The 25,426-nt window shown below is 37.9% G+C and overlaps 1 protein-coding gene across 1 annotated transcript; it reads left to right on the forward strand.

Moving 5' to 3' along the window:
- Positions 1–15,876: 15,876 nt before the first annotated feature.
- On the forward strand, positions 15,877–24,948 carry LOC133335238 (uncharacterized; the record flags this gene model as incomplete). Its single annotated transcript, XM_061543533.1, has 2 exons — positions 15,877–16,023; positions 24,337–24,948. Coding segments are annotated over exons 1-2 (684 nt in total), but the record flags the coding sequence as incomplete, so codon positions are not given.
- Between the last annotated feature and the right edge of the window lie 478 nt (positions 24,949–25,426).

Raw genomic sequence — 25,426 nt, forward strand, 5'->3', positions numbered from 1 at the left:
TATACAAAAAGGCTCTGAGATCAATATTTCACAGCGTACCTGACAACATAGTTGTGTAGGGTATACAAATTATTAGTTGGAATAATATCGTAGGATCCGAATCTTTTATAACCTCTGAGAAAACGTAACGTAAAAGTATATCCATTAGGTTGGAAAGTACGGCATTGATTTTCATATATTTCTAAAGTGGGGTGGGACTGTTAAATATGAGAGTGTCAAAATATGATTCAACATGGAACATTTTTCTGTCAGGAGTCCTTTGAGAAACCTAAATGCCAAATTACAAGAAAAGCTTATTAAACGTAGGAAACGGTGATGGATTGGGCATGTATTGATAACACAATTTAGCACCTTGTATTATGAATTTCCAATAGAACTAACATTACCACTCACCAACACTAATCTATGGAAAGAAAGACAAGGGAAAATCGATTCAGAATTTTAATCTGATTAAGAATATACATCTAAGGTGAATATTTACAGCTGTTTTTCATATCAGGGCACGAATTTGTTATATTTATATTTTTTCTATAAATATTCGATAATAATATTTCATTGCAAATAGTGTGACAATAAATATTTCAAAATTTAATATAATTCACTATCCTGCCAGCTGTACCTATATCGTCCTACCTGACGCCAACGGACGAATTTGAATTGTACCCAGAATCAAAACCCACAGTGTCTTTAATTTTGCATTTCACTTGCCACTCTCCGTTTCCTTTGCGCTGTTATAAAACTTATCGTTCGATGCAAATCGCATTTTGTTAAATGTCACTTAAACATGTAACGGTGACATTTATGCTTAGTTAATGTCAATTCACCAAACAACCAGCCAGCCTGCCAAACAACCCGCCAACAAAAATGTGTCATGTAAATTTATTGGTTAAATCATTTTATTGCATTTTGTACAAATTTTTCTGATTGTCGTCAAAAGATAAGGTGAAATAAAAAAGTTAAAATTAGAATGGCAAAAAATTTGCACGAAGTCACGAAGCAAAACATTTTGCACAATCATGTGTTTATTATAATTTGTCATAACTAATGACAAATAGAACGGACGAATATTTCTGTTTGTTGGCAATTTTTGTATTTGTCTAGTCAATTTTTATGGCGATATTTTAATAGAGATAGACATTTAATGGACGTCTAAGACTTCTAGAATGCTAATGGACTTCTAGAGGGCTCATTCCCGAAGTAGCAACGGGTTGGGATTTGAGGTGACTTACAACTTTCTCATTCGTATAAGATTACTTTGAATGAATGTTCTTTTGATGTTCTTCCATCCCGGAATCCACTTAACAACAACATGGTCTTAATATACAAATTTTAAAATCCTCCATAAAATGTTTGTCATCTTTTATTCCGAAAGACAGCCATTAACGTTATTAGCAAGTCCGTTTATCTTTTACAGAATAGTGTCACGTTACATCTAATCTGAATAGCAAATCTCATCAGATGATGTCATTTATAAAAGGCAGTTGATTGGCCAAGACATCTTCTTCCTTCATGCAACAATAACAGCAACAGCTTGATGACGTCGTTTAACTCTTTATTCAAATTTCATTAGATGGACAATTTGACTAAGCTGTAACTGGCGCCACACGTTCTGCCTGTCAACTTTGTCCTCTACGCTGTTGAATGCCTTGGGAATGTTAATGAAATTCTCAAAAAACAGGTCAACAACTACAGAATTAGGCTGTCATTCTTCTGTTGTCTGGTAAATTTCGTTAATACAACTTTCAATTTAAATCATTTTTGTAAAAATAAAAGGCCTTTTATCATTTTAATTAAGAATGTAGACATTTCTAATTAAAAAAATTAAACAAAATATTAAAAAAAAATCTTAATTTAGAGATTAAGTAGGACAATCAAAAGGCGGGAATTTGTTTTCCTTTTTAAGAACCATTGGAAGGCGTGAATCTTTGAAAGAATATTATTTCAAGGACTATTAGAAGGCGTTAACATGGCGAAGCCCTGGGTTATCTTGGCCCCCCTTTCATCTCACTGACCTCCTCTAGGTGCCACCTCGGGAGCTATTTTCATCACCCGATAAAATAGTGAGCTAATATGTGCCGCGAACTATAAACAAGTAAAAAAGCGTTAAGTTCGGCCGGGCTGTACTTTGGATACCCTCCACCATAGATATACTAACAGGTAATAGAAATGAAAATATAGGGGACATACCAAAAAGTGGACCTATACCGACATTTCTAAAAACGGATTATGTAAACCATAATACAAATTTCAGAAATTTTTAATGGATTATTATACCCTCAGCCTTATGGCTAATGAGGGTGAGGGTATAATTTAACACGGTGAAAATGTGCCCCATCGAATTATTGGTTCTAGACACCATGTTTCTTTGGACCAAATTTGTTTCAGAAAACTAAGATTTCATCCAAACATTGCTCATCTTATTATTTCTTCCAAACTTAGTTCAAATTCGAAGATGGCGAATATAGGTCTACTCCTTCTGGAACCTCCACACAGGGGCTAGGTCTAAATGCGGCTATAGTTCATTATCGAACATTTCGTTTTAATTTTTTATCTCGCTATCCTCCACAGGTGAAATGATTACAACAGAGTCTTAGAACCAAACTCAAAACTATTTTAATACAAAAAAGGGTTATATGGGGACTACGCCAAAAAGGGGGCGAATATTAATAACTTTTAGTAGGGAGATTTGTTACCATATACGACTACCAAATACCAAATTGCAGCGAATTCGGTTGAAAAACGCGCTCAAGAACCCCAAAATACCGAAAATTGGGGGGTACCCTTATATGGGGGCTACCCGAAAAAAATTGACCTATATTTATAATTTTTTGTGGAGAAATTTGGTACCTATTAGGAACTCAAAATACTAAATGACAGCAAAATCGGTGGAAAAATACGACCAAACCAGAAAAGGTGGACCTATACTTAGTACCCAATAAGAACCAAATGTACCAAATTTCAGCAAAATCGGTTGAAAAACGCGCTCAAGAACCCCAAAATACCGAAATTTGGCGGTTGTCCTTATATGGGAGCTATGCCTATATCCCATCTTCGAACTTGAACTGCCTGCAGACAAAAGACAACCCTATGCAAAATTTCAGCACCCTATCTCAATTCCTTCAGAAGATACACAGACGGACGGTCGGACGGACATGGCTAGATCGTCTTAGAATATTACCACGAATATATATATATTTTATAGGGTCGGAAATGGATATTTCGATGTGTTACAAACGGAATGATAAAATTAATATACCCTCCATACTATGGTGGAGGGTATAAAAAAATGGGTTGAGGCGTCGGGTTAGTTGCCCACTCTCGGAAAATTCAACCTACTATGAAAAAGCAAAAAAAAAGGACAACCAAACCACCCTAATGTTGACGACCCCCGAAAAACGTATAAAGGACCACGATCTGCGAATCTGCACTTGGAATGTGCGCACGTTGTACAGAACAGGCACAGTGTTCGCTTTGGCGGATATACTCAAGAAGTACAAAGCCTATATTATTGCCTTACAGAAAATGCGATGGAAAGGGACAGGCGTGAGTAAATCAGACGCCTACGCCCTGTATGAATTTGCCATGAAACGAGACATGAATTTGGCTGCATCAGTCTCATTTGCGCCCATGAGATTTTAAAGCAAAAATCGGAAGGGAAAATATTTTTGGCCCCATCGTCGGAAAATTCAGCCTTCATGAAGAAACATCCGACAACGGCATGAGGTTGATTGACTTCGCGGCAGCAAAACACATGGTAGTTAGCAGCACCAGATTCAAGCATCTCAATATACATAAGGCCACTTGGATTTTTCCCGATCGAACAACGAGAAATCAAATTGATCATGTTGTGATAGACGGAAGGCATTCACCCAGTGTGTTAGACGTCCGATCAATCCGGGGAGCTAATATCGATCGGGACCATTACATTGTGGCAGCCAAGGTACGCACCCGTCTTAATGTAGCAGCAAAGGTGCGAAACTCGACGTCGAAAAGCTGGAAACACAACAGGTGGCCGAGGCCTACTCCGCTCAACTTACCCATCTGCTTGAAGAAAGCCCTTCTTGTCAAACAAGCTGCCGCAAAAGCAACATTTGGGTACCAAAAACCACCACCAAGAAACCCATGGTACGATCAGGAGTGTCGTAGTGCTACTGATATGAAAAACGCAGCGTATAGGGCAACCATGCGGACAGTAGCAACACGTAATGCGATGAAGCACTATCAGGTGAAAAGGAGAGAGGAGAAATGTGTTTTCAGAAAAAAGAAGAAAGAACAAGAAAATCGTGAGCAAATCGAGATGCACATGAGTCAGAAGCGGAAATTTTACCAACGAGTAAAACACCAAACCGAAGGCTTTGGTGCAGGCACATGCTCCTGTAGAGATAAAGAAGCAAACCTGGTGACAGATACAGACAGCGTGTTGAGGATCTGGAAGGAGCATTTTGAGAAACTTCTGGTGTCAAATAGTGACGGTGAAGAACATACCAATAAGAGAAGATGGTATCGATTGTATACCACCTAGCCAAGATGAGGTCAGAATAGCAATCAATCGGCTGAAGAATGATAAAGTAGCAGGGGCCGATGAATCACTATCAAGGAGAAAATGGAGAGAGCATGTACCAACTGATTATACAATTTCAGATAAAAATGCCCAATGAGAAAGAGCACAAAAAAAAAAAAATGTGGCGAATAAGTCTCCTACCAATCGCATATGAAGTACTATCCAGCGTGCTGTGTGAACGACTGAAGCCAATGGTCAATGACATTATTGGACCATACCAATGCGGCTTCAGACCTGACAAGTCCACCTTTCACCAGATTTTCACTCTGCGTCAAATCCTGGAAAAAACCCACGAAAACCACATCGACACATACCACCTATTCGTCGACTATAAAGCCGCATTCGACAACCCTATCCGTTCAGAGGTGTTTAAAGCAATGTCTGCGTTTGGCATTCCTGCAAAATTAATACGGCTATGCAGGATAACTTTAACTGGAACAAGATCAGCAGTTAATGTCGGAAAGGACCTCTCGGAGCCCTTTAATATCTAACGAGGATTCAGACGAGGTGACAGTTTGTTGTGTGACCTTTTTTGGAAAATGTCATACGATAGGCGAAGGTGAATAGAAATGACACTCTGTACACCAAACAAAACATGTTGCTCGCCTACGCCGATGACATCGACATAATGGGTCGAACATTGAGAGCGGTAACAGCCACCTTTGAACAAATTGAGAAGGAGTCTGCCAAAGTGGGTCTGGCAGTAAACAGCGAGAAGACCAAGCTGATGGTATCAACGCGCCTGACGTCCAGTAGACTCGGACCAACTGTGGAACTTGAGAACTACCGCTTCGAGGTAGATAAAGATTTTATATACCTTGGTACCGCCATAAACAAAACGAATGACATCAGTTTTGAAATTCGGAGAAGGATAGTGATGGTCAACCGATGTTGCTATGGTCTGAACAAACAACTCAAAATCAAGGCCACATCCCGCCAGACCAAACTTAACTTGTTGCTATTATTTTTTCATGAACACCAAAAAAAAAACAAGTTTGAGGTTTGACAATGACAAAAATCTTAAAACCAAAATTTTTCCGATATAGTTTTTGTAAAAAATTTAAGTATCCGTAAAGAGACAAAATGCTCTCACTAAAAGTAAAGCTAGAAGAAAAGTACATACACACATACACTCACAAAGATGAATTGTGGCAAACAACACAAATGTTTACTAAGTCCTTGGAAAATATCTTGACTTGTCAACGAGTAAGATTCACCACACATATAGCGCCACTACAACAAGTAGAAATGTACAGGGTTGCCCATATTCGACGGACCCATCTGGCAACGCCATAACTTTTGACAGAGATGTCACATCGCTTAATGACATACCGCGTTTGAAGCGTCAGTCCTAGCAGATTTTTACCATGAACCAATACACGCCACGCGAGCGCTCTGAAATAGTTGAAATTTACATTCAACAGAAGAAGTCAATTGTGAAAATTCAACGTGCTTTTAAAACATTAAAAAATGTGAGAAGTGCGCCTTCTAAGAACACCATTAAGCGTTTATACGAAACATTTTCGACTGGTAAGGCTCTTTCTAATCCGAAGAGGCCATATAAAAGTCAACCAAGGCGATCGGCCGAGAATATCGCTGCCGTACGAGCCAGTGTTGAGAGTTCCCCAGGAACATCCCAAAAACGCCGTTCTCAGCAGTTGGGCATGGCTCGGTCCACTTTATAACGGATTATTCGCATTGATTTGCATTTGTTCCCGTACAAAATTCAATTGACGCACAGAATGTTGCCTGCGGACAAGCCCCGTCGATTGGAATGGGCCCAAAGAGTCATCGAAATGGCCGAAGATGACGAGCAATTTTGGAACAAAATTATCATGTCCGATGAAGCCCATTTTACATTGAATGGGACCGTAAATAAGCAAAATTGCCATTTTTACGCCACTGAAAATCCTCAAGACATTCAAGAAGTGCCTCTTCATGACGAAAAAGTCACAGTTTGGTGCGGCGTTAGTGCGAAAACGGTCATTGGGCCATTTTTCTTCCAAAATGAAAATGGCCATGCTGTTACCATCAATCAGGAGCGTTATCGCGAAATGATGACCAATTTTATGATGCCAATTATTCGTCGAAAGCGTATGAGGCAGTTCTGATTTCAACAAGACGGCGCTCCACCGCACACAAGTCGCATAACAATCGCTTTTCTGAAGAATTTGTTTCCGGGTCGTTTGATATCGAAATGTGGTGATTTGGACTAGCCACCGCGTTCGCCCGATTTGACGCCGCCCTTCCTCTTCTTGTGGGGATATTTGAAGTCAAAGGTTTACGTTAACAAGCCAAGGACCGTAGAAGAGCTCAAGGACAACATTCGTGAAGAAATAGCCGCTATTCCGGCCGAAATGTTGGCAAAAACGATGGAAAATGCAGCAAAAAGGGCACAATACGTCATCAACGCCAGATGCGGCCATTTGAGATATATCATATTGAAAAATTGATGTAAACAAATCTACTTGGAACAAATTAAATGATTAACATTGCCAACCGCCAAATCTTTATTTTTTTCTTTGATTAACAAAAAAAAACCTGGGTCCGTCAAATATGGGCAACCCTGTAGTCATTACGACCGAGATGGATGCAGTATTCATCAGACAAGGCATTGTTTAAATCTTTTGGTCCCATACTCTTCCCTTTTTTTGAGTCCATGAGTCCTGAATATTAAACTACTACTACACACATATATTCCCTTACATAAAAATATGATTTATTCCCATTGTCACAAGTTTTGCTTTCCTCGAAAGGGAAAACAAGACCATTACACTTGATTGATGATAAATAAAGTTAAGGGCATAACGGATGACCAGAGGGCGTTCTTGCATGGGCAGAATAATTTCCGCAAAGATCCTAAAGTGAAAACAGTTGGCGTGTGGAAATTGCACCAAAAACTACTGCATTCTCTATAATTTAACAAAAGAAGAAAGCATCGTGTTTTTTTTTCATTTCAAATAAAATATTGTAAAACTTGCTTCATCGGACAACTCGGCAAAAGGATGTTGGCCAAACATGAAATTCAAATTTCTGATGTATACACTTTGAGGATGTGTATGTGAGTGCCTGGCACACAAACAAACTGTATTTCATATGGAGCAGTATTTTTGGAAATGTAAGAATTATTCTAAAAATTTAAAGAGCAATTATTTTGATATCCTCAACAATTTCATCGTAACAAATAAAAATGAACTAGAGCTGCAGTTTCAGTATTCCGTACTTAAAAAAAAAACAAAAACAAATTGTAAAACAAAATAAATTCCAGAAATGCTATAATAGCAACACATATATATATATATATATATATATATAAAAAAAAATGTAGGTAATCCTGAAAATGTTAAAAAAAATACGCATCTTCTACTTAAACTGATTTTTTATATCAACCAAATAAAAGTAAATATTTTCATATTAAATATACGATTTCACATTAAATCAAGTTTTTGGTCAATGTACCAAATTGAAATTTCAGAGCGGCTCATTACTCGAATGTTTACCATATAATAATTGAATTCAGTGTCCAGATGGCGAGCAAATTTAAATCACAAGAAATTTTTTTTAATAATATGGACACATTGTTTGCCCGTGAAGAATAAAGACTGAAAGCATAAAAAGTTTATAAGGTCGAGGAAAAATAATTGTTAAGAATTTTTATGTTGAAAATTGAATTATCCCAAGAAACTGGCCGAAAATTAAAAAAAAAAAAACAAAAACGACAAGTATTAACTTTTAAAACATAGTTTTGGAGGAGTAGCACAAGCGTAGATTTTTCAAAAAATATATTTTATTTAATACAGGAGGACATCTTTACAAGTTGTTTTTAGGCAATAAAAGCGGGATAGATTCTTTAAAAATATTTTTTTACGCAATTGAAGAAGCTTAAATATTTTAAAAAATATTTGTTAAGACTTTTTTAAATAATATTCTTGAAGCATTTTTATACCCTACACAACTATGTTGTCATGGTATTATAGCTTTGTGCAGCCAAAAGAGTTTGTAACGCCGCGAAATATTAGTCCTAGACCCACCTTTAAGTATACCGATCGTCATATCTCGGCTAGCTGAGTCGATCTACACATGTGTGTCCGTTTGTCCATTATAATTTGTAAACACGACTCAGGCCACAGTTATGGGCCAATCTTCACGAAATTTTGCATGTAGGATGGGTTCTGGCCAATGAAGACCGCTATTGTTTTTGGAAAAGATGTTTTTGGAAATGGACCAAAAACTTTATTTTTGTCGGTTTTTCTGGTCGCTCCAGAGGCCGCAATTATGGCCCAAACACCGCGAATTTTTGCATGGAGAAGGGGATCGGGCCAAAGAATAAGCATGCCTGTTTTGATAAAGATCGGTCAATATTTAGTGGGTCAAATGGACCCTGACTTTTGTGTGAAAAATTACAAAATTTGTATTGTATGGCGTATATATTTACTCCTGAAGGATATAGACCCGAGAAGTCGATAGTGTATCGAAGAGGAGTGGTTGACCTTTAAATTGATATCAATTATTTTGTCGTATGTACTCGGATGTGGGAGGTGACCGAAAATGTATTTTTTGTGTTTTCGTTTTCAAGTCGATCTTTAGGCCACAATTGAAAGCCCAACATCACAATATGACCCACGTTAAAGAAAATCTTGACTAGTACAACCCTCGTCTACTGAATATTAGAAATATTTGTTGACATCTAGTCGGTCAAGAGGGTGCAAATATCGCGAAATATTGCCCAAGCTCAGAATATACAAACACAGAAAGTAGGGTATCATATGTAGGGTATCATATGGTCGGCCCCGTCCGACTATACTGCTCCGCTCACTGGTGTAAAAATATTTTCAGTTAAGTTTCCTGAAAATCGGTCCATATTTAGATATAGCTCTCATCATATACATAATTATAGCTCCCATATATATTTTCGTCCGATTTAATGTAAATGGTGTAACAAAATCCCCATATATCATTCGATTTGCACGAAATTTGGCACAGCGTACTGAATTAGATGTAAAATGATGTGTGTTAAGTTTCCTGAAAATCAGTCCAGATTTAGATGTAGCTCCCATATATATGTTCGTCCAATTTAATGTAAATGGTGTAACAAAATCCCCATATATCTTTCGATTTGCACAAAATTTGGCATTGCGTAATGAATTAGGTCTAGAATGATGTGCGCTAAGTTTCGTTTAAATCGATTCAGATTTAGATAAGAGCTATATATTTATATATTTTTTCTTTCGATTTTATGTAAATTGTACATTAAAGACCAAAAGTTTGTCCGATTGCCACACAATTTTGTACAATGAACTGTAGTTAATATAAGTTAATCTCTAGCATATCTCTTTGAAATCGGTTCAGATTTTGATATAGCTTCTATATATTTTTTTTCGATTTTACAAAATATAGACACAAAACTTGCACAACTTACTGATATTAGTATAAACTTGAAGTTGGATATAAATGCTTCACCAAAGTGGGTCCGATTGGCACAAAATTTTGCACAACGTACTGAAGTTACTATAATATAACCTATTGCAAGTTTTGTTGAAATCGGTTTAGATTTAGATAGAGCTCCTATATATAGCTTCGTCCGATTTTAGATAAAAGGTGCACCAAAGACCCAAAGTAAGGCCGTTTGCTACAAAATTTTGCACAATGTACTGAAATTAGTATAGTCTACAATGTGCTAAGTTTTGTAGGAATCGGTTCAGATTTAGATGTAGCTCCCAAATTATAGTTTCGTGGTGATGGGTATCATATAGTCGGCCCCGTCCCATTTTACTGCTTTCCTTACTCGTTATAAGTTATTTTGGGCAATAGAAGAGGCATACATTTTTATACCCTACACAACTATGTTGTCAGGGTATTATAGCTATGTGCAACCCCAAAAGTTTGTAACACCGCGAAATATTGGTCCTAGACCCACCTTTAAGTATACCGATCGTCATATCTCGACTAGCTGCATCGATCTAGACATGTGTGTCCGTCCGTCTGTCCATTATAATTTCTAAACCCGATACAGGCCACAGTTATGGACCAATATTCACGAAATTCTGCATGTAGGATGGGTTCTGGCCAATGAAGACCCCTTTTTTGGGAAAAGATCGGTTAATATTTGGGGGATGAAATGGACCAAAAACTATATTTTTGTCGGTTTTTCTGGTCGCTCCAGAGGCCGCAATTATGGCCCAAACACCGCGAATGGAGAAGGGGATCGGCCCAAGGATAAACATGCCTGTTTTGGTGAAGATCTGTCAATATTTAGCGGGTCAAATGGACCCTGACTTTTGTGTGAAAAATGATAAAATTTGTATTCTATTGCGTATATATTTACTCCTGAAGGACACAGGTCCGGGAAGTTGATAGTACACCCAGGAGGAGTGATTGACTTTTAAGTTGATACCAATTGTCGTGTGTACTCGGATGTGGGAGTTACACTTAAATATTTACAGGTGTTTACGTATTCAGATATTAATTAGTAGGCCATTTCAACACTAGAAGGGGAAAATATAGCCCTGATCGCTTTGAAATTTTCCATGAGGTTCCAGTTATGGTCAAGGACAATACCTTTAATTTTCAGTGATGATCAGATAGTAATTTTTGGATGAAATGTACCATAAACGTAAATTTTTGTGTTTTTGCTTTATAGGCCATAATTATAAGCCGAACATCACAATGCAGTCCACGGCGAAGGGAATCTGGAAAAGTAATTAGAAGCGCTATACTGAATATTAGTAATATTCGGAAAATATATCGGTGTAAGGAAGATGAGCCGTTGGGTGCAAATATCACAAAATATTGCCCAGGCTCGGAAAAAAACAGTAGCAGAAAGTAAGAGTTCCGTGGGAGTTGTGTAGGGTATTGGTTTTTTTTTTTTAAATTTTTAGTTCCCGAGCCCACCTAAAATATTGTTACTCTGTTTTTCATAAACTTTTGATTTTTATACGCATTGTCCGTCTCCCTATTTGTCCGACTTTTGAAACGACAGAGATCGCAATATTTCTCATTTGTTAGGAAATCTCCGTACTATAAGTACCCCGTACTAAAAATTAACAAGTTTTAGGGCCCCCATTATTCAGTAGTTCGGGGATTTTTGAGTTTTCTTCCAGAAATCCCCTTATTTTGATATTTTGAATATCATCCTCATGGTGAGGGGTATAAAAAGTTGGGCCGAACTTAAGGAAACCACCCCCCCTTCACGATTTTTAATTTTTAAGATTTTAAAAGGGCTGGTAAATGAATACCAATGCTTGTTAAGGTTTGTAACTTTGCGCATATATATTTGAAGATTTAAAAAGGAAGAAAAATAATTTACAAAAAAAAATTGTTGTTGTTTTTGTGATTAAAGAAAAGTTCTTATTTTTGATGGAGGGCATGATAACTCCTTACTGGAACATCGGAATCCGAAAATTCCAACGGTGTTAAAAAGAGTATATGTCTGGCTCTCGTATGAACTAGGATTATTGACTTCGCTCTAAAATTAACAAAATGGCCGACCTTTGAGAAAATGTTTTTGGAAAACTCCCGACTTTTGACCAAAAACCAGTTGAAAAATAAGGAAGATCTTAACCGATTGACTTTATCCTAGTTCATACGATAGCTATACACTCACAGAGTAACGTGTAAAAATTTGAAATTGATTGGGTTATTAGTTTTTGAGTTATCGTGCCCGCCATTCGCAAAAAAATGTTTAGAGAAAAAACGCGTTTAAAGTTTGAGAAGCCCTTCAGCCGTCACTTGATGCTGACACAATAAATCGGCTATATCTTCAAGAGTTCTTGAGATTTTCACTTGAAATTTTGTAGAGACATTCTTGAATTAGAATTAAATAAAAAAAATTTGACCCCGAATTTATTTTTATTTTTTTCTTTATTTTCTCATATAGGATTCTTATCAGTATAAAACGAAAAGCCCAAGGAAATGTTTATTGAAGGACCATTAATTTCTTTTGACGATGATTACACTTTAAACTACATTCCATTTCATTGAAGGGACATAAGTATAACAATGGTTTCCACTTATCGTAAGCCATCAAATGAAATAATAATAAATTGTTGATATATTCAGTCAAGCATTTTGCTTTGATTAATGACAATCACGCCCGCACTCTGTTCGCATTTGGTGTAAACAATATAAAGTCATAAAGAAAATAATAATAAATTTTCACCACAGTGATAATAAAAAATTAACTGAAGAAAGAAGAAAAGTTATTTCTTTTTACTTCCCCTTATAAAAAATATTCTCAGTACTGGCTTTTGCGACATTTTAAGAAAAAAATAAAAAAGAAAAATTTCATTCGATAACTTTTAAACTTGAAATTGCCAAAGTGATTGACCAAGCGAACCCAACACCCAGCAGCTAAAGTTTCAGTAAGTTAAATATAAAATAATTTGATATTGATATTAAAACATAAATTTTGTGTCGTGGAAAACACCCTTCAAACGCATTATGTTCTGGTCAATGAAATGTACATTGGCATGGCTTGGCAGCCAGTCAGCAAACTACCCAACCAGCTGTTCAGCTACTGAGTCAGTCAGCGAGAACAGCAGCTGATGGCGTTACTGTTTACTGGCCATAATTGAATTTTTTCCAGTTGGCGAGAAATTTTAATTGAGAAAATAAGTGAAAAAATATATATTTACTTAATCGAACTATAGAATGAATTCGGATAATGCTATAAAAACGAAAATTTGCTGAGAAGTCTTTAAACGAAGGAAACGGGAAAAATTGAAAACACAGTAATATTAAGAAATTGAGAAAATCTTAAGGAGGACGAAAATAATTAATGTAATAAGTGCGTTGCAATGAAAATGCCATTATTGTGTCGGTAAAAAATGTAGAGTTTTCGTTTATCGATTACATTGGGTTATCAGTAATACTTGTGTATGGAAAATATTATGAAAGGATAGTAAGCGTGGAGAAACAAATGTTTTATTTTATTTAAGAGACAAGTCAAATAATACACGTCCATTGAAAAGTTGCAATAAGTATTGACAGGGGGATACAGGGTTGCCCATATTCGACGGACCCATGTTTTTTTTTAATCAAAGAAAAAAATAAAAATTTGGCGGTTGGTAATATTAATCATTTAATTTGTTCCAAGTAGATTTGTTTACATCAATTTTTGAATATGATATCTCTCAAATGGCCGCCTCTGGCGTTGATGACGTATTGTGCCCTTTTTGCTGCATTTTTCATCGTTTTTGCCAACATTTCGGCCGGAATAGCGGCTATTTCTTCAGGAATGTTGTCCTTGAGTTCTTCTACGGTCCTTGGCTTGTTAACGTAAAACTTTGTCAAATCGGGCGAACGCGGTGGCCAGTCCAAATCACCACATTTCGACATCAAACGGCCAAGAAACAAATTCTTCAGAAAATCGATTGTTATGCGACTTGTGTGCGGTGGAGCGCCGTCTTGTTGAAACCAGAACTGCCTCATACGCTTTCGACGAATAATTGGCATCACAAAATTGGTCATCATGTCGCGATAACGCTCCTGATTGATGGTAACAACATGGCCATTTTCTTTTCATGGAAGAAAAACAGCCCAATGACCGTTTTCGCAGTAACGCCGCAACAAACTGTGACTTTTTCATCATGAAGAGGCACTTCTTGAATCTCCTGAGGATTTTCAGTGGCGTAAAAATTGCAATTTTGCTTATTTACGGTCCCATTCAATGTGAAATGGGCTTCATCGGACATGACAATTTTGTTCCAAAATTGCTCGTCATCTTCGACAATTTCGATGACTCTTTGGGCCCATTCCAATCGACGAGGCTTGTCCGCAGGCAACATTCTTTGCGTCAATTGAATTTTGTACGGCAACAAATGCAAATTAATGCGAATAATCCGTTGTAAAGTAGACAGAGCCATGCCCAACAGCTGAGAACGGCGTTTTTGGGATGTTCCGTCGAATATGGGCAACCCTGTATATGGTCTATCGAAGTAGGTACATGCATACAATGAACAAGGTCTTAAGGAGACTATAGCCTAGCGCATATGATAACTCAAAAACAGTGGTAAAGTCGGACGGGGCCGACTGTATGATACCCTTCACCATTTTGGGTAAATTCAACAGATGAATTATAACAGACGTCGCATTTTTGATTTTCACGACACTTAACACACATCATTCTAGACTTTATTCAGTACGCTGTACCAAATTTCGTGAAAATCGAAAGGTATACAGAGACTTTGGTACACCATTTTCCTTAAATCGGACGAAAATATATATGGGAGTTATATCTAAATCTGAACCGATTTTCACGGAACTTAGCACACATCATTCTAGGCTTAATTCAGTACGCTGTGCCAAATTTCGTGCAAATCGAAGGATATATCGGAACTTTGGTGCACCATGTACATAAAATCGGACGAAAATATATATGGCAGCTATATCTAAATCTGAACCGATTTTCACGAAATTTAACACACATCTTTCTAGACTTAATCCAGTACGATATGCCAAATTTCGTGGAACTCCACAATTTAACTAAAATCAGACGAAAATATATATGGGAGCTATATCTAAATCTGAACCGATTTTCACGAAATTTAACACGCATTTTCTAGACTTAATTCAGTACGCTGTGCCAAATTTCGTGCAAATCGAAGATATATAGGGACTTTGGTGCACTATTTACCTAAAATCGGACGAAAATTTATATGGGAGCTATATATAAATCTGAACCGATTTTCACGAAATTTAACACAGATCGTTCTAGCCTTTATTCAGAATGCTATGACAAATTTCGTTGAAATCGAAGGATATATAGGGACTTTGGTGCACTACTTACCTAAAATCGGACGAAAATATATATATGAGAGCTGTTGGAGCAGATTTAGATCCAATTTTCGGTTTTATGTTTTCTTAAATTTAATTAATAAAATTTTCTTTTGTTTTACTTTTATTTTATAAATTAAATTTGAATTAATAATATAATGTAAACCATCTTTGAATTTCTTAGTTGTAAAAATTAGTATTTAAATAGTATGTAAAATTACAATTAAGTTAGATGTAGAAGAATAAGATAATGAAGTAGAATAAAAATGATTTATTGTTGTGAATTATACCGCCAACGAAACGCGCCTTTTTTTCTCGCCGTCCAAAAAACTCCCTGAAATAAATAAAAATAACAAAATTTAAAAATTATAAATAAATTAATTTTATAATTGAAAATAAATTAACTTACCTTAAAATAAAGGTGAACATTTTGGTGCCGAAACCCGGGAGTCAAAGTGTCGGTGTGTTTGTTAAGTTTTTACAAAACATCTTTGCCAAGCTACTGCAAAGAAAGAAGAAGAAAAGAACACAAAAAGTATTAAAAAACAATTAAATTAAATAAATAAAATAAATTAAACACTCCCCATCAATAAACCTGCTGCTGTCATCAAATCCAGATGCCCCGTCGCTGCGATTGCCGTCTATGCAGGAGCAAACATAATAACCAGGAGAGTGATTCTGATTCACAGGTAACAGCGTTGGACATAATTTGTGTGAATCCTAACCTGTAAATTACTCAGTGTTAGAGAATTTGTTAAACAAAATTTATTTTATCAAAATTCACACAAACTATCCGTATACGCTTCATATTTCAATTTATATATATTTTGTGAATCGTTTTGGCTTGATTTCGCGGCAAGATAATACAAACTTAATTATTACATATAAATTAAGTTTGCCTTTTCTTATTCCGCTTTTTTGCTTTGTCAGCCATTTCACTCGTTGTAATTTTATACATTCGTAGCACCACACTGATCCGCGAAAACAAATTTCATAATACATTCGCGAGTGAAACTAATTCTAAACAAAATATTTGAATTCGGCAAATTAACATATATTTTTTTAATTTATTAAACTTATTTGTCTAATTGTGCCTTTTTCACTTCATTTTCTTTGTTTTGATTAGTTTCTGATAGCGACTACGTATTCGATTACTCCATTCGGTATTGTTATCGATAGTTATCGAAACAACAATATAAGTGCTATAGACACGCAATTTTTGTAAAATTTCTAAAATATTAAGCCGAGCTTAAAAAAGATTTCCAAGCGCGCCGGTTGTGCGCAATTTGGAAGGTTAAATTGTCATTGAAAGATGTTGTAAACTAGTTCATTACTTACTTACTAGCTGGTCTTTAAAAAAGATTTCCAAAATCTGGAAGAATTCAAGATGTTGTTTTCTACTTGGCCTTCCCCTTCTACGGGAACCATCCGTAGGCTCATTTTTATATGCCTTTTGAGCTGGGGCTTCTTCATTCATCCGCACAACATGGCCTAGCCACCGTAGTCGCTGCAGCTCAATACGACTGACTATGTCGATGTCTGCGTATAAATTGTAGAGCTCGTGGTTCATTCGACGCCGATATTCACCGTCGACGCAGATCGGCCCGTAGATCTTTCGGAGAATTTTTCTCTCAAACACCCCAAGCGCTGCCTCATCTGCTTGCGCAAGTACCCATGCTTCTGATCCATATAATAGCACGGGTAGTATCAGCGTCTTGTAAAGTGTGAGTTTGGTCTGGCGAGAGGTGGCCTTGTTTCTAAACTGCTTACTTAGACCATAGTAGCATCTGTTGGCCATCACAATCCTTCTCCGAATTTCAAAACTGATATCATTCGTTTTATTTATGGCGGTACCAAGGTATATAAAGTCTTTAACTACCTCGAAGCTGTAGTTCTCAAGTTCCACAGTTGGTCCGAGTCTACAGGACGTCTTGCGCGTTGATACCATCAGCTTGGTCTTCTCGCCGTTTACTGCCAGACCCACTTTGGCAGACTCCTTTTCAATTTGTTCAAAGGTGGCTGTTACCGCTCGCAATGTTCGACCCATTATATCGATGTCATCGGCGTAGGCGAGTAACTGGTGTTGTTTGGTGTACAGAGTGCCATTTCTGTTCACCTTTGCGTTTCGTATGACCTTTTCCAGTAGGATGTTAAAAAGATCACACGACAAACTGTCACCTTGTCTGAATCCTCGTTCGGTAGTGAAGGGCTCCGATAGGTCCTTTCCTACTTTAACGGCTGACCTTGTGCCACTTAAAGTTATCCTGCATAGCCGTATTAATTTTGCAGGAATGCCGAACGCAGACATGGCTTTAAACACCTCTGAACGGATAGGGCTGTCGAATGCGGCTTTATAGTCGACAAATAGGTGATATGTGTCGATGTGTTTTTCGTGGGTCTTTTCCAGGATTTGGCGCAGAGTGAAAATCTGGTCTATGGTCGATTTGCCAGGTCTGAAGCCGCATTGGTATGGTCCGATGATGTCATTGACCATTGGCTTCAATCGTTCACACAGCACACTGGATAGCACTTTATATGCGATGGGAAGGAGACTTATTCCTCTATAGTTGGCACATATCGTCTTGTCTCCTTTTTTGTGCACGGGACACAGGATGCTGAGGTTCCAATCATTGGGCATGCATTCATCTAGCCAAATTGTGTTAATCAGCTGGTGCATGCTCCTGACCAGCATCTGGCCACCAGCCTTGAATAGTTCGGCTGGTAACCCATCGGCTCCTGCTGCTTTGTTGTTCTTGAGCCGATTAATTGCTTTTATGACCTCATCTTGGCTAGGTGGTATACACTCTATACCATCATCTCCTATTGGTTCTGGGGTATCTTCTTCATCGCCACTATTTGATACTAGCAGCTTTTCGAAATGCTCCTTCCAGATCCTCAACACGCTGTCTGTATCTGTCACCAGGTTTCCTTCTTCATCTCTACAGGAGGATGTGCCTGCACCAAAGCCTTCGGTTTGGTGTTTTACTCGTTGGTAAAATTTCCGGACTTCATTCTGACTCCTGTACATCTCGATTTGCTCACGCTCACGTTTTTCTTGTTCTTTCTTCTTTTTTCTGAAAACACGTTTCTCCTCTCTCCTTTTCTCCCGATAATTCTCCATCACGTTACGTGTTGCTACTGTCTGCAGGGTTGCCCTATACGCTGCGTTTTTCACATCAGTAGCAATACGACACTCCTGATCGTACCATGGGTTTCTTGGTGGTGGTTTTTGGTACCCAATTGTTCTTTTTGCTGCAGTTTGTAGGGAGTGGGCAATTCTTTGCCATTGTGCTTCTATACTATTATCGGGACAAGAAGTGCTTTCTTCAAGCAGATGGGTAAGTTGAGCGGAGTAGGCCTCGGCTACCTGTTGTGTTTGCAGCTTTTCGACGTCGAGTTTCCGTGTTGTATTAGATCGCACCTTTGCTGCAACATTTAGACGGGTGCGTACCTTGGCTGCCACAAGGTAATGGTCCGAATCGATATTCGCTCCTCGGATCGATCGGACGTCTAAAACACTGGATGCATGCCTTCCGTCTATCACAACATGATCAATTTGATTTCTCGTTACTTGATCAGGAGAAATCCAGGTGGCCTTGTGTATATCGAGATGCTTGAATCTGGTGCTGCTAACTACCATGTTTTTTGCTGCCGCGAAGTCAATCAACCTCATGCCGTTATCGGATGTTTCTTCATGAAGGCTGAATTTTCCGACGGTGGGGCCAAAGATATTTTCCCTTCCGATTTTTGCATTAAAATCTCCTAGCAGAATTTTAATGTCATGGCCAGGGCAACGGTCATATGCTGTTTCTAGGCGCTCATAAAATATATCTTTGGTCTGTTCATCTTTATCTTCGGTCGGAGCATGGGCGCAAATTAGACTGATGTAAAAGAACTTCGGTTTTATACGGATTATAGCAATTCGCTCATCTACTGGAGTGAATCTGGAGACAAGGTCTTTTATTCTCCTGTTAACCATAAATCCGCAGCCAAATTCATGTCTCGTTTCGTGGCAGCTATAATACAGGGCGTAATCGTCTGATTTACTTACGCCTGTCCCTTTCCATCGCATTTCCTGTAAGGCAATAATATCGGCTTTGTAATTCTTGAGTATATCCGCCAAAGCGAACACTGCCCCTGTTCTGTATAGCGTGCGCACATTCCAAGTGCAGATTCGCAGATCGTGGTCCTTTATACGTTTGCGGGGGTCGTCAACATTAGGGGGGTTTGGTTTTCTTTTTCTTTGCTTTTTCATAGTAGGTTGGGTTTTCCGAGAGTGGGCAACTAACCCGACGCCTCAACCCATTTTTTTATAGTTCTTATGGGTGAACTCGCGGCACATATTAGCTCACTATTTCATCGGGTGATGAGAATAGCTCCCCAGGTGGCACCGCGGGGAGGTCAGTGTCCACAATTGAGATGAAAGAGGGACCAAGATAAGCCTGGGCTTCGCCATGTTAAAGCTAATCAGAGCCGTTGCTTGGTATCTATCATCCCCTACGCCACCCACTAGTTCATTACCTTACACTAATAATAAGTGTGTAAATACATTTTTGTTTAAATTTTTAAATTTAATTCAAATTATTTGAATATAATGGCTGGTGGTAAGAAGCACCAAAGCACTCCCGATACGGAAGTAGCCAACATTAAACAACAGAAAGAAAAGGTAATTGAAAATATTGAAAGAATTAAAACTTCTTTCAGAGAAAAGAGAATTTCGTTCAATACAATTGAACTAGAATGTCGCTTAGACATTCTTAATAAATATATTGATGATGCAATGAGATTGCAATCCGAACTTGACATTCTAGATCCCGATAATAATGATCGAGGTGAACTAGAAGACTTATGCGTTACGGCAAAGTCCCTATTTTTAGGAATTTTGTCTAAAAATAGGAGAAGTAGTATGCCTGAAACTTCTTTTTGTGGCCAATCACATCAATCTAGATTGCCAAACATGAAATTGCCTAAATTTAGCGGAAAATATTCCGAATATAAAAATTTTATGAGTCTTTTTGAAAATTTAGTTCACACAGATCCGACATTGACAGACATAGAAAAATTCAACCATTTAATTTCATGCTTGTCCGATGAAGCTCTTGGTACTGTAAGAGCATTTCAGATTTCTGAAGAAAATTATCCCAAGGCATTAGCTAGTCTGAAAAAGGTTTATGATAATGATTGTTTGATATTTTTCGATAATATTGCTAAACTTTTCGATCTTCCTGAGATCCCTAAACCTTCAGCTTCTGCTTTGCGTAGCATGATTGACACGGTTTCTGCCATTTATGATTCGCTGTTGTCTATTGGTGAGGATAAAAAAATTACGAATGCCATTTTAATTCATTTAGTTATGTCAAAGGTCGATCCAATCACTAAATCCAAATGGGAAGAACAGCTTGATTTCGAGAAGCTCCCATTATGGTCTGATTGCGAGGCTGCTTTAAATAAAAGATATCAGCACATATCAGCTGAAGAATCTTCTGGCGCAAGACCCAAAATTAATAAACCAAAGTTTGATAATCAGCCTAAAAGGAACTTTAAAACGTCACTTTCAGTTTCTAAACAGAAACCATCTTCAGAAAAGTGCGTGTTCTTAGATCTTTACAGCATAATATAAATAATTGTACTTCCTTCACTGCCGTACCAGTTTTGCAAAGATTTGAATTCATTAAAGATGTCCCTGCTTGTATTAATTGTCTCAAAAAAGGTCATACTGTTGCCAAATGCAATTCAGGAGTGAAGTGTAGAGTATGTGGTGGTTCACACCATTTCTTACTACATCGATACGCTTCTGATCAAGAGCAGCCTTCTACGTCTAGCGCGTCGGTCAACTATTCATCGTCGAATGAAGGCGTAATGTTGGCCACAGCATTAGTGAAGGTCCGTAGTAGCTCAGGAAAATATATTCTGGCTAGAGCTCTTTTAGATTCCGGTTCTCAACCTAATTTGGTAACCAAGGACTTGGTACAAAGGCTTAAAATAAAACGGGAAAGTGGCAGGTTAAATTTAACTGGCATATCGGAAGGAATTTCCATTTCGAAAAATAAAGTTCAACTGTCTGTGATGTCGAGACTCAATTCAACCCAATTCTCATCTACATTCTGGGTATTGAGTTCTATAACAAGTCTTCAACCTGATAAGAGAATTTCCACTGCTAATTGGAATATTCCTAAAAATATAGAGCTGGCAGACCCTAATTTCAATGAACCTCGTAAAGTGGATTTATTACTTGGTGCTGAAGTTTTCTTCGAACTTCTTTGTGTAGGCCAAATCAAATCGAATCCGAGTTATCCGGTTCTGCAAAAAACTTCTCTTGGCTGGATCGTAGCTGGCAAATACGATGAGTCAAAGGGGTCGAATTCAGGTGTATGTCACTTGAATGTTGCCATAGAAAATGATGAAACTATTGATGCAATTGTTAAGAAATTCTGGGAGTTGGAAGAAATTCCAAATAATTGTGCTAAAATTCGGTCTGAGGAACATCAAAAATGTGAGGAACATTTCCAAAGATATGTTCGACGTTTATCGTCAGGACGCTTCCAAGTGTCTTTACCTTTCAAAGAAGATGTGAAACTTTTGGGTTCGTCATTTGAAACAGCCAAAAGGCGGTTTCTGGCATTGGAAAGAAAACTTTCTCATGACGTCACATCTAAAGAAATGTATAATTCTTTCATGAAAGAGTATCTTGACTTAGGTCACATGGAAAAAACCAACAATAAAGTTCCTAATAACCCACATTATTTCATTCCTCATCAATGTGTTTTCCGACCTCAAAGTACAACTACGAAACTTCGCGTCGTTTTTGATGCATCGAGTAAAACATCTTCACATGTTTCACTCAATGACCTCTTGATGGTAGGTCCAACCATTCAAGAAGAGTTGTACTCAACGTTACTTCGATTCCGCTTACATAAATACGTAATTACAGCAGATATTGAGAAAATGTATCGTCAAGTTTTAATCGACGAAAAAGATAGAGATTTTCATTTGATCCTTTGGAGACAAAACGAAAGTGATCCGTTGCAAATTTTTAGATTGAATACGGTCACTTATGGCACTTCGTCCGCTCCATTTCTAGCAATTCGTTGCTTAAGCCATTTGAGCGATTTGTCCAAAGAGACTTGGCCTATTGGTGCCAAAGTTATAAGCAACGACTTCTATGTGGATGATTTATTGACTGGTTCTGCTGATTTGAATAGTCTTCTCACAATTCGAGATGAAGTCACAACTATTCTCAGTTCAGCGGGATTAAATCTCACAAAATGGTTGTCTAATCATCCAGATTTTAATGAGACAACTTGTAGTGAAAAGTTGTTGCACTCGGATTCCGAGACTGCAAGGGCATTGGGTATTCATTGGGCCCCAAGAAATGATGTTTTCAAATTTTACATAGAGGGAAGCTTCCAAGATCTGAAAGCTACTAAAAGACACATTTTGTCAATATCGTCACGTTTGTTTGATCCCCTCGGCCTTTTGTGTCCAATAATAACCAAAGCCAAAATGTTATTGCAAGAACTTTGGATTAATAAATTAGACTGGGATGAATCGATTCCCATGCGTTTGAGTTCAGTCTGGGAAGATTTCAAATTCAATCTTTCGAAGTTGGATACGATTCAAATCCCAAGATTCGTAAACACGAATGTTTCATCTAGAATCCAAATTCATGGTTTCTCAGATGCATCGATGCGTGCCTATGGATGTTGTTTCTATATTCGTTCGCAGGACTCTAATGGAGTATCTTGCAGGCTGCTAACAGCTAAATCTAAAGTAGCTCCCCTCAAAACTATGTCTCTTCCGAGGTTAGAGCTCTCAGCAGCACATCTTATGGCAAATATGTGGTTACGAATTAAACCAATGATGAACTTTGATGTTGAAAAAATATACTTTTGGTCTGATTCTGAAATTATACTCTACTGGTTAAAAACCCATCCTTCTTCTCTGGCCACATTTGTCTCTAATCGAGTCGCAGAAATTCAAGAATGGTCAGAAAAATGTATTTGGCGCCATGTGCCAACTAAACAGAATCCAGCCGACATTGTGTCGAGAGGATGCAGTGTAGATGAAATTAAATCATCAATATGGTTTGAAGGACCTAAATTTTTGTTGGACGATATGTCTAAATGGCCAGTCAACAAGCATTTCGAGTTGACTGAGGAGCAAAAATCATTGGAAATAAGAAAATACAAAGTATTCCTGACCTCAAATAGTAAGACAGATAAGGAATGTTCTGAGAACATTCTTTTGAAATTAATAAATAACCATTCATCATATAAAAAACTTCTCAGAGTGGTTTCATATGTTTTCCGATTTGTCGATCGAGTTAAGAAACGAAAGATATCCAAATCTATCTGTCTTACAGCTCAAGAATTGAATTGGTCTTTTCTTAAATTAGTAGAGGCAGTTCAAAAAGAGAGTTTCTCAGAAGAGATTTCTAAAATAAAAAAGTCAATATGCTTTAAATACAATATCCAGAAATTGACACCATTTATCCACGATTTCACAGAGTGTAAGCGGACATTTTCTTTACTTCGAGTAGGTGGAAGACTGTTAAATGCACAATTGCCCCATGACACAAAGTTTCCACTTTTACTTCCTAAAAAGCATCATTTTGTGTCAATATATTTAAATAATTTACATTTTAATAATTGCCATGCTGGTACGAAAGCCTTAGTTGCATTGTCTCGAGAGCAAATTTGGCTTATCAATGCCAGAGAAGAATGTAATCGAATAGTTCGGAATTGTATCCATTGTTTTCGCTACAAGCCAAAGCTGATGACCCAAATAATGGGCAATATTCCCACTGATAGAGTGAGAGCTTTACGTCCATTTTTAATAATAGGCGTAGACTTCTGTGGTCCCGTAAATATTACTTTAAAAATACGCGGAAGACCACCTACCAAAATGTATATAGCCGTCTTCGTTTGCTTCACGTCCAAAGCGGTTCACTTAGAATTAGTGTCTGATTTATCTTCTGATGCTTTTATTCTTTCTTTTAAAAGGTTTGCCGCGAGGCGTGGGCTCCCCAAGAGGATTTACTGCGACAACGCGACGAATTTCGTGGGAGCCAGCAGAGAGCTGAGGGAGCTTCAGGAGAAGTTCCTAGCAGGCCGAGGAACCGTGGAGGAATACGCTGCCTCGTTGAACGTGCAGTTCAGCTTCATTCCTCCGAGGGCGCCTCATTTCGGAGGGCTGTGGGAAGCTGCCGTAAAACAGGCGAAGTTCCTGCTTCTACGAGCTGTCGGCAAAGTGCTGCTGACGCAAGAAGAGATGGTCACAGTGCTCGTAGAAGTAGAGGCGGTGCTAAACAGTCGCCCCATAGCACCGCTGTCTCCAGACCCCAACGACGGAGAAGCTCTGACTCCCGGGCACCTACTAATCGGAGCGGGTCTGCGTTCGCTGCCGCCAGAATCCGTCGGAGAAGACAGCGACAACAAGGAGAGGTACTGCAAGCGCTGGCAGATGCTCTCCGCTCTCAAGCAGAGGTTCTGGCGGGCTTGGTCGAGGGATTACGTCCTAGGACTTCAGGACAAGGCCAAGTGGCACAATCCCCAACCCAACATAGAGGTCGGTCAACTAGTCCTCGTGCACGAGGACAATCTGCCACCTCAAGAGTGGGTAACCGGCCGAATACTCAACGTTACCGAGGGACAAGACGGAAAGGTCAGGGTGGCGGAAATAAAAACAATAACAGGCATATTTAAAAGGCCTATAAGGAAACTTGCTCCATTGCCTATAGGTTGAAGGCCTGCAGCCATTCAATGGGGGCAGAATGTTGGAGCAGATTTAGATCCAATTTTCGGTTTTATGTTTTCTTAAATTTAATTAATTAAATTTTCTTTTGTTTTACTTTTATTTTATAAATTAAATTTGAATTAATAATATAATGTAAACCATCTTTGAATTTCTTAGTTGTAAAAATTAGTATTTAAATAGTATGTAAAATTACAATTAAGTTAGATGTAGAAGAATAAGATAATGAAGTAGAATAAAAATGATTTATTGTTGTGAATTATACCGCCAACGAAACGCGCCTTTTTTTCTCGCCGTCCAAAAAACTCCCTGAAATAAATAAAAATAACAAAAGTTAAA

This window comes from Musca vetustissima, unplaced genomic scaffold, assembly GCF_032173495.1.
Source record: "Musca vetustissima isolate MV318-11 ecotype Yass unplaced genomic scaffold, APGP_CSIRO_Mvet_v1 utg6245, whole genome shotgun sequence".
In the NCBI taxonomy this organism is placed as follows: domain Eukaryota; kingdom Metazoa; phylum Arthropoda; class Insecta; order Diptera; family Muscidae; genus Musca; species Musca vetustissima.